The 15,851-nt window shown below is 39.7% G+C and overlaps 1 protein-coding gene across 1 annotated transcript in view; it reads right to left on the bottom strand.

Moving 5' to 3' along the window:
• Positions 1-15,851, bottom strand: part of LOC106882279 (uncharacterized) — a 38,842-nt gene that overhangs the window by 7,411 nt on the left and 15,580 nt on the right. Inside the window, exon 2 of the mRNA XM_014932897.3 lies at positions 2,545-2,666. Within this exon, the coding sequence (XP_014788383.1) occupies positions 2,545-2,666 (122 nt within the window). The remainder of the gene's footprint in view (positions 1-2,544; positions 2,667-15,851) is intronic.

Genomic DNA, 15,851 nt, shown 5'->3' with positions numbered 1-15,851 from the left:
TATATATATATATATATATATATATATATATATATATATATATATATAAAGTGTAGTATATTGCCACTTAAGTGTGGCTGACCCCTAGGGGTGGATGTTACTGTTGCTTTTAGCCCCAGGAGGACATCTCCTCCAGCTGGCTTATCGACACACGACTGTGTCCAAGGTCATCAGCTGTCGAACGCCGAAGAAGGGAAATAACCCTGAAATCCGGATACGTTCGTGCTGCTGGTCGTGGTGAGAGGGATAACTCCCTTGGCAAACAGGACACAGTCGTGTGTCGATAAGCCAGCTGGAGGAGATGTCCTCCTGGGGCTAAAAGCAACAGTAACATCCACCCCTAGGGGTCAGCCACACTTAAGTGGCAATATACTACACTTTATCGTGCAGTTACTGTTAATACTTCATTTAGAGAATTAACATTGCTTATATATATATAATATTAGGGATAAAAATCCGAATTTACAGGTAAAAACTCAATTTATCAAAAATTAAAATTAAATTAAGTTTCACAGTATAAAATATACAAATATATAGTTTTAGAGAAAAGAACCAAAGTTCCTGAACTCATCCATGAAAATCCAGTCACATATAGAAAAATTAATAAGTCTGAGAAGGGTAGTGGTATTGAGGGAGGTGGGTTTACGTCAGGTGATGAAAGGTTAAAGTATGATAGACCAACAGAAACAGGTGCCCTTGCTGTAGAGAAGAACAGGAGTTACCTCAGAGAGAAGAGGTAGAGGGAGAGAGAGGGGGAGGGGAGGGGGAGAGAAAGAAAGAGAGATGTTGGTGTAAATGTACCTGGGTGTAACCTCAAGGCAGAAGGAGGTGAATGTAAATGGGGTGGTACAAAGGATTGGTCAGGGTGAGTGAGCAAGGGGATCAGGAGAGTGCAAAAGGAGGGCGGGAGAGGGGGAAAGAGAAGGGGGGTGCAGTGAGCTGTGGATGTGGGTATCTAGGGGAGTAACAGGATAGCAATGATAAGGTTGGCAAGGGGAGGACAGGAGAGAGGGAGATGAGATGACAAGCAGCATTGGGCTGCAGAAGCCAGGGGCAAGAGACAAGTGTCATGCATGATGAGATGTAGTTTGGTTCATTGGAGCAGGGGTGAGGATGAATTTATGTAACATGTTGGTGGAGAACACATAATAGACAGTACTTCCAGATTTTAGTTTAGAGCCATTTACCTGATGGAATGAGAGCATTAACTGCTTTCATGCTAACTACAATTTTGGTCTTTGCTAAGTTAACTTCAAGACCTTTTAACTCCAAGTTTTCATTCCATTCAAAGAATTTCTTTTCCAATTCTCTTAAAAGAGTGAGGCCATCAGCAAATAATAGCTCCAACAGTCAGCCTGTCTTAAATTCCTCTGTTATGGCCTGGAGACTATGATGAAGAAGAGGAGACTTTGAACAGAGCTCTGATGAACTCGTATTTATGTACTAAATTCATCAGTGCTTATGGCTGACCCTCACCCTAGTGACAGAACCTAACTTCTTATATATCAAACATTGCAGGAACCTGTTGTGAGCTTTCTCCAGGCTGACAAATATCAAGTACAATGGTTTACTATTGGCCAGATACTTTCCCTGAAACTGTCTCAATAAGAAGATTGCATCTGTAGTACTTCTCCCTGGCACAAAACCTAGCTGCATCTCATCGAGTCTAACTTTGTTCTTAATGAATTAGGCTATAACTTTCTCTGTAACTTTCATGACCTAGTCAAGTAGTTTGATACCTCTGTTATTGACATCTCCTTTACCCTTGTAGCAGCTGACTATAATGCTAATTGTTGGGTATGAGCCCTTCCTGTGTCACCTGATGACTATTGGAGTGTAGTGTAGTGCACAAGACAACAGTGCAGGGTTCAATGTTACAATGCAGTACATAGAGCAGGAGATATATGGGGAAGCGTTGCCAGGAGAGATCATAAAGGATCATTGGAAGAAGTCAAACAAAATGATGAAGGTGATGACAATGGCAGCGATACATCTCATCTCAACCCAAGGGTAGCTGGTACCCCGGGCAAGTTGAACTTCAGCGTGTACAAACTGGCAGTTGTGGAAATTTCTTTGTCTGTGTCACACCCTCCTTGGTGCCCACTAACACATGGTGCCCCGGGTGACTGCTGAAGTTGCCAGTGCCTTGAGTCAGCCCTGGAAGTAGGCACGGTTGCATGGATAAAAAGCTTATTTCACAATTAAGTGGTTCCAGGTTCAATCTCTCTGCTATGGTCCCAATTGGACCAATGCCTTGTGATTGGAATTTGGTACATGAAATTTGTGTAAACCAACCAGAAAGATTGTATCTGTTCATGTGGGGTAGACATAATCCAATATTCCACCCTATTGAGGCTTCAGATGAGGTCTCTGTCTTCAAGGTAACCTAATTCATTTTCCACCCACCACAGTTTGAGAAGCTCTACAACAAATCTTGGGTACTGTAATGCCTCTAATAAGGTCATAACAAAAGAAAATCAAAGAGAGGAGAAAACCTGACATGACAGCATCTAAATAAATGAATAAATAAAATAGTTGACTGACCTAATTTGGCCCTGAATACGGCCAAGTTCACAAGCTTCCTTGGCTGCCATGGCATATCCAGTTTCAAAACTACTTTGAAGAACTTGTTCTTCACCACCATCAACACCATCTCGGAATCCTGCCTGTAAACAAATAAACAGATAAACAATCACATGATGGATATTCTGAAGAAAATAGCTGAAGGTAAACATTTAGAAAATGGTGAGTCTTATAAAGGAAAAAAAAAATTAGAAGAATCAAGAGAAGAACACATTGCTAATAAACAGTTTTGGAAACAAATAATGAGAATTACCAAGAGAATGGCTACTTTGTTAGAAATGTGAACACAGCCATTTGTGGAATCTATAAAAACAGAGGAAAACAAGTACAAATTCTGCTATAAATCAGGATCTACAATCCTTCACTTCCCTGGATTTCACTCTTTCTTCCAGCTAAGAGGTCTTTGTCTTGCAAGTAACTTGGCAACCCTGCTGGTGCTGGTGCCACGAAATACCATCCATGCCAGTGCCACATAAAAAGCACCCGTGCTGGTGCCATATAATAAAATACCCATGCTGGTGTCACATGAAAGGTACCCAGTACACTCTGTGAAGTGGTTGACATTAGAAAAGGCAGCTTCAGAGACCATGACAAAACAGACAATTGGAGCCTGGTGCTGCTTCCTTTGTCAAACGATCCAACCCATGCCAGCATGGAAAACTGATGATGACGATGGTGAATCCTTAATAATTCATTATTGGAAACCAGTGTAAATAACAAGGCGGCTAGCTGGCAGAAACGGTAGCACTCCGGGCGAAATGCTTAGCAGTATTTTGTCTGCCGCTACGTTCTGAGTTCAAATTCCGCCGAGGTCGACTTTGCCTTTCATCCTTTCGGGATCAATAAATTAAGTACCAGTTACGCACTGGAGTCAATGTAATCGATTTAATCCCTTTGTCTGTCCTTGTTTGTCCCCTCTATGTTTATCCCCTTGTGGGCAATAAAGAAATAGGAAACCATTGTAAATATTTGCATAGAGCAATGGCAGAATCCCACAAATCTGAGCAGTTCTCCATTGTGGTTCTTACCTGGCTTCAAAGAGCGATAGCAGCTGATAAAAGGCCAAGAGACTTTTCTAACTCAAAAGAAGTATCTTAGTCTGTGATGTGGCCCAGGATGTATATGTCTCAACAGCACTGTTCCAGGAGTTCAATGTGGGTCTTTATAGTTAGAAATATGGTCTCAGGTTATTACTAAAAACAATCAAATACTTTTGAGGAGATGGATACATGTCTGTCTGTTTGTCTGTCTCCTACTACAGACACTTTCATTAACAACCAAATCAATCACATCTCATCTACATCAATAGATCTTTGCTTAAACACTAACTAAATCTCATGTAACTCCACCAGCAACTCATTCCAATTGTGCTGATTCTCTCTGTTATCACCTAACATGCTAAAAATAACAGCCAAATCTCCCTCAAACTTTATCCTACACTGAACCAAAGTAGTCCCAGATATACAGGACTATGAGGCAGGATGTTCACAACTGGAATGTCTTTGACCATAGGTTTCTTCAATCAGGCCTGAACGTTGGCTAAACAATATCATTTTCACCTGGATCATCTTTTTTTTTAGAATATTCTTTATTGATTTTTTTTATAGAAATACAATTAATATTATTCAATTAAATTAGAGTGGTGGACTGGCAGAATCGTTAACACACCAGGTAAATTACTTAGCAGCATTTCATCCATCTTTATGTTTTGGGAGTCGATAAAATAGATACCAGCTGAGTACTGGGGTCAATGTAATCAACTTGCCCGCTCTACCAAAATTACTGGCCTTGTGCCAATGTCAACGTTTGAAAAAATTCAAACAAATTTTTAGAAATTATTTTCTTAAATCTAATTGTGATTGCTTTAAATACTTCTTAAATATTTTTTTATGATAATTCTATAACAAGAAATTAAATACTATTAAAACCCTAACTTTTAAAAAATGTTTTGTTTCAAAGTTTTTGGTTTGTGTTATATTTTCTTTATATTTTATTTTTTGTTTCAAGAAGACAAAAACATAATTACAATCAATAACATACATACACAAGTACATACACACACCACACACATTACATCCATATACAACACATTCCACACACACTACATGAATATATATACATACATACACATATATACATATATATATATATATACATATATATACATACATACATATACATACATATATATACATATATATACACACACACTACACACATTATAGTCTTTTTATTACAAATGTACACATCTAAACTTCTGTACATGTACACACAAGTGACACACTTCACCCATTTAACTTTCAAACACGCACACACACACAAACTACCCTTTTTATACACAAACACACACACAATTACACTATAAAGCACACACACACACACACACACACACACACACACACACAGCCACATACACAAAACTAAACTTCTTTAAACACACACACACACACACACAGCCAATGTTACACATGCATGCACACTACACTTCCATACAAAGACAAACCCACAGACCCCAGCTTTTTCAAGTCTGTAAAAGTAATAAATGACTCACTGAGGTGGTGGTGGCGGTGGTAGGGAGGGGACACCCTGCAGGGGTGGGGCCGGTAGGGGTGGGGGAGGGAGAAGGAGGATGTGATGAGGCTTCAATGAATCACAGAAAAGACATAAAAACAAAGGGTGAAGAATGTCCCTCCACTTATTGCAACATCCATAGCAATATCATTCTTGAAAAGGAATTTCCTCTTCCTGCTCCCCACCATTCTAGACATTATCTCTACATCAACACCATTAAACACACACCCCATCACCATTTTACACTGTCCACACATGCACAAACACACACACACACACCTTTCTAACTACACCCTATTCTGTCAGCACACAATTATATGGTCCCTTGAACTGCTAGAAATAGCAGTCAAATTCGACCTCAAACCACATCTAACTACCTTATAATAAAGGACACATGATATATCTGATATAAAAAGATGGGATGGTCATGGATAGAATATATTTGATTATAAGTATAATCAGTTACAAGCTCTCCCAAGACACATTTTATCCACTATTACTTTTATTGCAAAAATTTGAAATCAGCTGCTATTATTATCATTATTATTATTATTATTGAGTGAGAGAGCAGTGCATGACATCAAAGTGACACTGGGGTAAAATATATAAAGCCCAATATACCCATCATGTCTACCCATCTGATAAGGGTACACCAGGCACATGCATCATAGCCACATGCACGCGACATGGTGATCTCATATCAAGATAAACAGCACATGACCTTGAAGGTGGAGCCCAGTAAGAATTTTCTTCAGGTCGAGTTGCCCATCCCACTCAACGGTCCCTGAATATGAGTTGTTTAAGGATGTTGAACAAAAACACCCATGTTTCCAAAGGTACTTATTCTATCAGTCTCTGTTGTGAAACTGCTAAGTTACGGGGACATTAACACACCCGAACTGGTTGTCAAGTGGTGATGGGAGAGACAATCACAGACACACACATAAGATATATACATACATATACATACGATGGGCTTCTTTCAGTTTCCGTCTACCAAATCCACTTACAAGGCTTTGTTTTGCTCTCAGGCTATAGTAGAAGACACTTGCCCAAGGTGCCATGCAGTGGGACTGAATCCAGAACCATGGGGTTAGGAAGCAAGCTTCTTACCACACAGCCACTCCTGAGCCATGTGGTTGATATTTATTTATAGACAAAGGTAGCAGGCTGGCGGCATCGTTAGCACACCTGGCAAAATGCTTCGTGGCATTTCATCAGTCTTGAATTCAAATTCTGCTGAGGTTGACTTTGCCTTTCAGAGTCAATAAAATAAATACCAGTTATTTGTTGGAGGTTAATGCAATCGACTTCCTCTGAAATAGTTGGCCTTGTGCCAAAAATGGCAACCAATGTTTATTTTTAGACCAGTGTATGCACAGTGTCAGGTAATTCAGGTGTTATGCCAGACTTTTTCCGTATACTTCCATATTTCCACAACAACCTGACCACAATGCTTTCCAATTTAAACTTATTCAGCTATGCCAGTGAGTCACGACCTATATCCTTATGTACAGCTTTCATTACCAATGTTCCCATCAGGTTGGCAAAACAACTAAATCTCCATTATACAAGATAACATCTTCAACTGTCAACTTAGTCTTCAATGATTTAAAATGGTTGTCTGACAACAGAACAATTTACTCCGGTTATAATTAAACAGTTATTAATATACCAGATAAAATCATTACCAGTCTCTGATTATATTATTTACATGTTTTATAATCTTTCTTTTCAACCAGTTTCAGCCTGTGGGCTGTGGCCATGCTGGGGCACTGCCAAACTATAACATCACTTTCTTCAAGAAAACTCTATCATCTTCATCATTATCCCATTCATCCAAACCAATATCATAAACAAATTCTTATCAGGATTAGGCACCAACGCATGGTATTTCAGATCCTTTTATACAATATCTTTCAAAACCAAATGCTATCATTTTTAAGGCCCATCTTCAGATACATGCAGATGTTACTCTTAGCAAATCACAATTTTTACTAAAAGTAAATATCGGAGGCCAATAATCTGAAGTAGATGAAAATTTTGGAACAAGCTGAAAATGCCATTCTCTTTGAATATGCCATGCAATCACAATCACTAAGGTTTCCCTTTCTATATTTGAGCCCCCCCCCCCCCACACACACACACACTTTTTTTTTTGCAGTTATGGTTAAAGCTCCTGACAAATATAGCAGAGGGTAGTACAGCAGTTCTCAACCAGGAATCATATAAGATTTTTGAGGGATCCACACAAGCAAAATGATAAACTCAGGATGCATTGTAGTGTTTTAAGGGTCCCTGAACAAATTTTGTTTTCAATGTATTTATTGCAAGGAACAAGTTTCTTTCTCTCATGTTTTGTATAGTTCAACCAGTTTCCAGCCATTGAAACGTGTTCTCTCAGAGAGAGAGAGAGTGTTATTACAAACTTACACAAGTGAATGTGTTAAAAACAGAATAGGAATTTTGAAAGACGTATCTATGAAACTATGTCAAATGACTATGCGGGTCCACCAGGTTAGAATAGTAATCAAGCGGGGGGGGGGGGGGGTCCAAAGGTAAAAAGTGGTTGAAAATCACTGAGACAGTGTTATTACTTTTGTGATTTCATAAATTTAGACCAGTGGCGTCAGTATTACCTCCACTTTTATATCTTCAAATGTCTTTTGCTGTAGAATTCCTTAAGAAAATGGAAAACTTCATTTAGAAATGTGATGCAGTGGCAGTACCTGGTCTCAATAATGGTTCATATATTTCCAAGAGAAACTGACAAATTTATCAACAGATTATAACTGTTTTTTTTTTTTATCCTTTGATAGTTTTACATCCCTAATTCTCATAACTAATCACATGATCTTTGTCAGTCTTTTCCACAAAAGATAATACTTCAATCCCTAATGCAGATAAAACTCAACTGATCACCATCCCTGATAACTCCAATTTATTTAGGATCTTATCTATGTTCATACATAAAATTTCAACAGTTTTAGCAATAATACATACATCACCATCGCCAAGGTCAACTTTGACTTTTATCCGTTTAGGGTCAATAAAATAAGTACTAGTTCAACTCTGGGGTCAATGTAATCAGCTTACCCCCACCCCACCCCCTGCCTCTGCTGGCCTTATACCAAAACATGAAACCAATAATTGTCAGCTTTTCTAGGCCGGTCTAGCTTGGCCAGGTCATCACAACTCACGTCAGAGCTTATTTGGAATTCCTGCCCTCCTAGGCCTAACCCAGTCCATTTTTTGTATGGTTTTTAAAGCTGGCTGTCCTTCCTTCCTTCCATCAATCACTTTACATACAGAGTTTACTGGATCCATTTCATTGTGGTACCAACAGAAAGAGCTTACTCTGGTCCACCATCATCTCAAGAAATACATTATTATCAACGCCATTTCCAACATCATGTTCAATTGTTCTCTGAAACTTAATGTAAGAAGTTTCAATTGTTATCGAAGGAATTTTCTGATTAAGAAGCATATTGATATATTTGTTGTCATTGCTTCTCTTACTTCAGAATGCATTTCTGTCTCCTGAAATACCACCCCACCTACCACCCTCTCCACACGCACTTTAAATCTAATTTGGCAAAATATCAATACCCACTGACTGTCCCCCGTGCCGGTGGCACATAAAAAGTACCATCTGGATGTGGCCTATGCCAGTACCCACTGATTGGCTCCCATGCCAGTGGCACGTAAAAAGCACTATCTGAATGTGATTGATGCCAGGCTTGCCTTACTGGCTCCTGTGCCAGTGGCACATAAAAAGTACTCGCTACACTCTCGGAGTGGTTGGCATTAGGAAGGGCATCCAGCTGTAGAAACTCTGCCAGATCAGATTGGAACCTGGTGCAGCTGCTGGCTCTCCAGACCTCAGTCAAACCGTTCGACCCATGACAGCATGGAAAATTAACATTAAACAAAACAAACGAATAAAAATGCAGAAATGAGACTTATTTTATTGATTCCGAAATGATGAAAGGCAAAGTCAACCCTGGCGGAATTTGAACACAGAACGTCAGCAGGCTAACGATTCTGCTAGCTTGCCATCTTAGCAGAATAAAATCTTGGCTCAATGTTTGGAGCTGGATAAGAAGATGAATAACTTCTTTCATTTACATCACATCTTTGCTATAAGGGACAACTAAAAGAGTTGGCATCAGAAAATGCATCAAGTCATAAAATAAGTTTTTTAAAAAATCCCATCCATAGGCGCAGGGGTGGCTGTGTGGTAAGTAGTTTGCTTACCAACCATATGGTTCCGGGTTCAGTCCCACTGCGTGGCATCTTGGGCAAGTGTCTTCTACTATAGCCTCGGGCCAACTAAAGCCTTGTGAGTGGATATGGTAGACGGAAATTGAAAGAAGCCCGTCGTATATATGTATATATATATGTGTGTGTGTGTGTGTGTGTGTGTGTGTTTGTGTGTCTGTGTTTGTCCCCCTAGCATTGCTTAACAGATGCTGGTGTGTTTATGTCCCCGTCACTTAGCGGTTTGGCAAAAGAGACTGATAGAATAAGTACTAGGCTTACAAAGAATAAGTCCCAGGGTCGATTTGCTCAACTAAAGGCGGTGCTCCAGCATGGCCACAGTCAAATGACTGAAACAAGTAAAAGAGTAAAAGAGTAACCCATGGTTAAATGGAAAAGTTGATGATAATGATGGTGTTGGTGTTGGTGGTGGTGGTGATGATGGTGATGATGATGATGATGGTAACAGATTCTGTGATCTCTATCCTTCCTTCACACCTCCACAACAAAGAGGCTCGTTTACTCTCCCCAAGACGAACTTTTTAACAAATCACTTTCATTATCTCTCTCTCAGTTTCATTATGACTAATAACTCGATGCTTAATAATGTACATCTGTCCTGATTTTGTCTCAAAATGGCATGACCTGACACTTCCTTTCATAAAATAGCCAGACTTAAACCTCTAAATCTCCCAAATTATCCAGAAACTTCAATCTCAGGATATTAATAATAACAATAATAGTAATAATAATAATAATAATAATAATAATAATAATAATGATGATGATGATGATGATGATGAGCTTATTGTTTACAGTGCTCAAGTCCACTACAACTCATCAGGACAAAGTGGCCAAAATTGCATAAACAGAACATAGAATGATGCACAGGAAGTGAACAATGAATGAGTTGTTTGAAAAACAAGAACACGGGGCAAGAACACTGGGTGTATTGTTAATGAATTTCGGGAAGCATGGAAGTTTTGAAGGATGTAGTATCCTGATAGCCAACTTCTGGTGCACGGACTTTATTAAGGCTGAATTATCAAGCGCCATCACAAGCAAACCATGATTTATTTTTTTCACACATTCAGCAACAAAAATGCTCAAAACATCTTTTCCTTTATCAGTTTCGATTAATGCATAAAACATTCTCAAATTTTCCACTGAATTATATCTACTTAACCCTTTTGATACCAACCCCGGCTGAGTACAAATGTCTTGTTTTCATAAGTTTCGAATTAAAATCTTCCACCAAACCTAAGTCACAATTTATGTTCCTAACTGTAGCTTAATGATGACTAAGTTATTTTACTAAATTCTTTGTTATATTTAAAATTAATTGAAAGAAACACAGAGCATCTCAAAATAAATGCAGTAATGAAAGGGTTAAAATATCACACAGTTTTTGTTTTTTTTTATAAATTTTAGTTTATTTGCATCCATCCAGCAGTTCTTAAGTATTATAGTTCTCTGACACCAAGTGTCTACATATATCTTAAGGCACAATGTCCACATTTATCTTAACGTTAACATTAACCTTTATAGTATTTTAAGGTGAATTTCATGAACACTTGCAGTAACTTTTTCAATTCTTTCATAAACGTCTTCAACCCTTTTTTATTATAGACCTACATCTCTCCTGAAAGTGATTCTCTTTCTGAGTTTAAGACACTTCACCACAGCAGCACATTTAAATGGTAGTTGTTAAGCCCTAAAGCGGTGACATTTAGAACCAGATTAATCCTTGTTCCTATCAACAGCCACAATACACCTTCTTCTGTGCCTTTTGATCTATGTCTATCTTGGTCTATGTATGTCACACTGTTAAATATATTGAACATCCAGTACATTTTATAAAGTGTGGAGGCACGTGGCCTAGTGGTTAGGGTGTCAGCACCATGATTGTAAGATTGTGGTTTCAATTCCTGGACCGAGTGACGCATTGTGTTCTTCACATTGTTCCAGTCCACTCAGCTGGCAAAAATGAGTAACGCTGTGATGGACTGGCGTCCCGTCCAGCTGGGGAACACACATGCCACTGAAACCAGGAAACCGGGACCATGAGCCTGGCTAGGCTTTAAAAAGGGCGCATTTATTTTATTTCTTACACTTTGTAAAGTAGTTGGTGTTAGGAAGGGCATCTAGCCATAAAAACCATGCCAAAACATACAGTGGAGCTTAGGACAGCTCCTGTCAAACAGTCCAACCCATGCCAGCATGGAAGACAGATTTTAAATGAGGATGAATAATGTCTGGAAGATGTTCAATTCTTGCTGTGGCATCAATCATTGCCACCAAGTCTCTTTGATATTTAAGGTCACCAAGTAAAAGTTCCCTGTTATTAACCCAACAATGACACTATTGTTCTCTGTTGTGTTAAGTTTGTCTAAATAAAGCAGTAGTTGCACGCGATCATTTACATTCAGAAGCTTTATTCAACAGAACAGCCAAACTCTGTGACATTGAACTGGTAGCCACAAGTTAAATAGGTTTAATCAGCAGGTAAAAAAAAAAGAAACAAACAACAAAAACATGTAACACAATAACAATATTAGCGTAACAATGACATCATAGTTACTGGGTGATGGTAGTGGTGGGGGGAGTTATTGTGGGGGGGGACGAGGAAGAAAAAAAATCAGAATAAATATAAGTTTAAAAGTACTAGAAGTTGTATAAAATAGTGTGTGTGTGTGAGTGAAGGAGACAGAGAGAACAAGCGTGTGTGTGTGTGTGTGTGTATTAATCTGTGAGAGATACACAGCAGTACTAGTATAAATGATACCATCAACTAGCCACGTCCATAACCCAATATTTATTTCTTTATTACCCACAGGGGGCTAAACATAGAGGGGACAAACAAGGACAGGCAAAGGGTTAAGGTCGACTACATCGACCCCAGTGCGTAACTGGTACTTATTTAATCGACCCCGAAAGGATGAAAGGCAAAGTCGACCTCGGCAGAATTTGAACTCAGAACGGTAGACGAAATACCGCTAAGCGTTTCACCCGGCGTGCTAACGATTCTGCCAGCTTCCCGCTTTTCCATAACCCAATATTCTCTGTTATGGTTGACCAAACTAGGTTGTCTGGACATCACAGCTGCAGTGGATTAAGTTAGTCCATTTTACTCCATAAGGAGTACTCATGGTTGTACTCATTCACTCTTTTTTTGTTTCAGTCATTTGACCACAGCCATGCTGGAGCACCGCCTTTAGTCGAACAAATCGACTCCCACTACCAGGACTTATTCTTACTTATATAAGTAAGCCCGGTACTTATTCTATCGACCTCTTTTGCTGAACCGCTAAGTTACGGGGACGTAGACACACCAGCATCAGTTGTCAAGCAATGGTGGGGAACAAACACAGACACACACACAAGCACACACACACACACATACACAGAATTTCCGTCTACCAAATCCACTCACAAGGATCTGGTCAGCCCGAGACTATAGTAGAAGACACTCACCCAAGGTACCATGCGGTGGGACCGAACCTGGAACTATGTGGTTGGTAAGCAAGCTACTTACCACACAACCACTCCTGCACCTATATACATATATATATATATATTCCTTCTCCTTGGATGTGATGTCAGTCCATCGCAGGATTACTCATTTTCACCAGCTGAGTTGACTAGAACGGCATGAAATGAAGTGTTTTGCTCAAGAACACAATGCACCACCCAGTCCAGGAATCGAAACCACAACCTTACAATCACAAGTCTAACACCCTAACCACTAAGCTATTCACCTCCACCACAGCTGCAACACTCTCCATACTAGAATTAGGACACATAATACATAAACCTAGATAGCCTGTACAGTGTGTCTAGTGTGACATTGACATAGACTGTCTCAGTAAGACAACAGAGTTACTATGTAGCGCCACATGTAGATATATAGACCACATGTGTAGTAGGGTGGAGTGAAAATAAAAAAATGCGGAAATTGAAAATGCCTGAGGCCTAAAATCTTGCTATATACTTTTACTAGAAAAATGCTAAATTTCCGCTTAGACCAGTCAAGGGCATTTACTCCCTCAAACCCCACAAACTCTGCTATTGTAAAAAATTAACGGTTCGGCAAAAGACACTGATAGAATAGACTTACAAAGAATAAGTCCTGGGGTCGATTTGTTTGACTAGAAGGCAGTGCTCCAGCATGGCCACAGTCAAATGACTGAAACAAGTAAAAGAGTAAAAGAATATTCAGACAGACAGACAGACAGACAGACAGATAGATAGATATTGAGATGGGTGTAGGAATGGGTGGGTGGGACTGAATGGAAGGAGGTTTATACCCACCATATTCTTATACGATTCAATTGGAGGGAGATTTGACTATCATCTCCAGCCGTTTGAGCAGTCACATATCAACTATGAACACACACACCCATAAGCTGGTTGATGATAACAAGGATAATCTCTGACATGGAACCAGAGATGGTCTCAGGTGGGTTGCGGACAAGGGGTCAGCGATGGTCCCTGCATTGAAGGGGTTCACTGGTTTATATTCAATGACCATATCTTTACCCACATCACACACACACGCACACACACACACACATTGTCTTTTGGCTTGTTCATATTGCCATACCTGTGTACTTATGTTCGTTCATGCTTTTACCTGTTTCAGCCATTTGACTGGAGCATCACCTTCAAGGTCTTTCTTTTAGTCAAGCAAATCGACTCCAGGGCGTAATTTTCAAGACTAGTACTTATTTTATCGGTCTCTTTCGCCGAACCGCTAAGTTACAGGTACGTAATCACACATGCACCAGTTGTCAAGTAGCAATAGGGGGACAAACACAGACACAAAGACACACACACACACACATAGATATATACACACATATTCTTTTATTCGTTTCAGTCATTAGACTGTGGCCATGCTGGAGCACCACCTTTAGTCAAACAAATCGACCCCGGGACTTATTCTTTGTAAACCTAGTACTTATTCTATCGGTATCTTTTGCCGAACTGTTAAGTTTCGGGGATGTAAACCCACCAACATCGGTTGTCAAGTGATGGTGGGGGGACAAACACACACACACGCACATAAATATATATATATATTTATGTACTGACAAGGCTTTAGTCGACCCAAGGCTTTAGTCGATCCAAGGCTATAGTATAAGACACGCTTGCCCAAGGTGCTATGCAGTGGGACTGAACCCAGAACCATGTGGTTGGGAAGCAAGCTTCTTACTACACATCCACTCCTGTGGCTACATATATATATTATATATATATATATATATATATATATATATATATATATATATATATATATATATATATATATATAAATACATATACACAATGGGCTTCCTTCAGTTTCCATCTACCAAATCTACTCACAAGGCTTTAGTCGGCCCAAGATGCCATGCAGTGGGACTGAACCCAGAACCATGTGGTTGGGAAGACAGCTTCTTACCACACAGTCACACTTGTGCCTGCGTGTAGGTAAGTCTGTATGAATGTTTCACATAACAGATGGTTCTGCACCATATAAGGCCAACACACACACACACACACCAAACCAATGTGCCTCTCCTCCTCCTCCTCCTCCTCTACCCTAGGTTTACTGACATTGAAGCCAGCCAGAAGAGGGAGGTGGGAATTCTTTAAGCATTGTTGTCATGTCATTGGCAATAGTCACCCTGGTCTGTTAAAGGATGCACCAGTCCACCACCACCACCACCACCGCCACCGCCACTACCATTACTACTATAGTGACCACCACTGCTGACTATTGCAATTGTTAATTCTACGATATTGCTCTTCAGGATGCAAGACTAAAATGGTGTAGTAAGATGGTAGTGGTGGTGATGGTGGCGATGTAGAGTGGAAGTTGTGGTAGAAATGTTGTTATTAGTGTGGTGGTGAGGGTGGTGGTGGCTTGTGGAATTTGCTTCAAGATGCAATATAACAGAAACAATGATTTTTTTTTTTTCAAGGTTGTCAGTGGTGGATTGGGGGGTAGGGTGAGGGTGGCAATGGTGGCACAATGACAGACTCTGTGTGTGTGTGTAAGAGAGAGAAAGAGACAGACAGATAAAAGAGAGAGAGACAGACAGACAGACCGATGAAAGAGAGACAGACAGACAGACAGATAAAAGAGAGACAGACAGACAGACAGACAGATAAAAGAGAGAGAGACAGACAGATAAAAGAGAGAGAGACAGACAGATAAAAGAGAGAGAGACAGACAGACAGACAGGTAAAAGAAAGAGAGACAGACAGACAGATAAAAGAGAGAGAGACAGACAGATAAAAGAGAGAGAGACAGACAGATAAAAGAGAGAGAGACAGACAGACAGACAGGTAAAAGAAAGAGAGACAGACAGATAAAAGAGAGAGAGACAGACAGACAGACAGATAAAAGAGACAGAGACAGACAGACAGACCGATGAAAGAGAGAGAGACAG

The sequence above is a fragment of the Octopus bimaculoides genome, chromosome 4 (genome assembly GCF_046866305.1).
Source record: "Octopus bimaculoides isolate indiv1 chromosome 4, ASM4686630v1, whole genome shotgun sequence".
Lineage (NCBI taxonomy): Eukaryota > Metazoa > Mollusca > Cephalopoda > Octopoda > Octopodidae > Octopus > Octopus bimaculoides.
The sequence above is the reverse complement of the archived record's forward strand: the minus strand, read 5'-3'. Positions and strand labels throughout refer to the sequence as shown.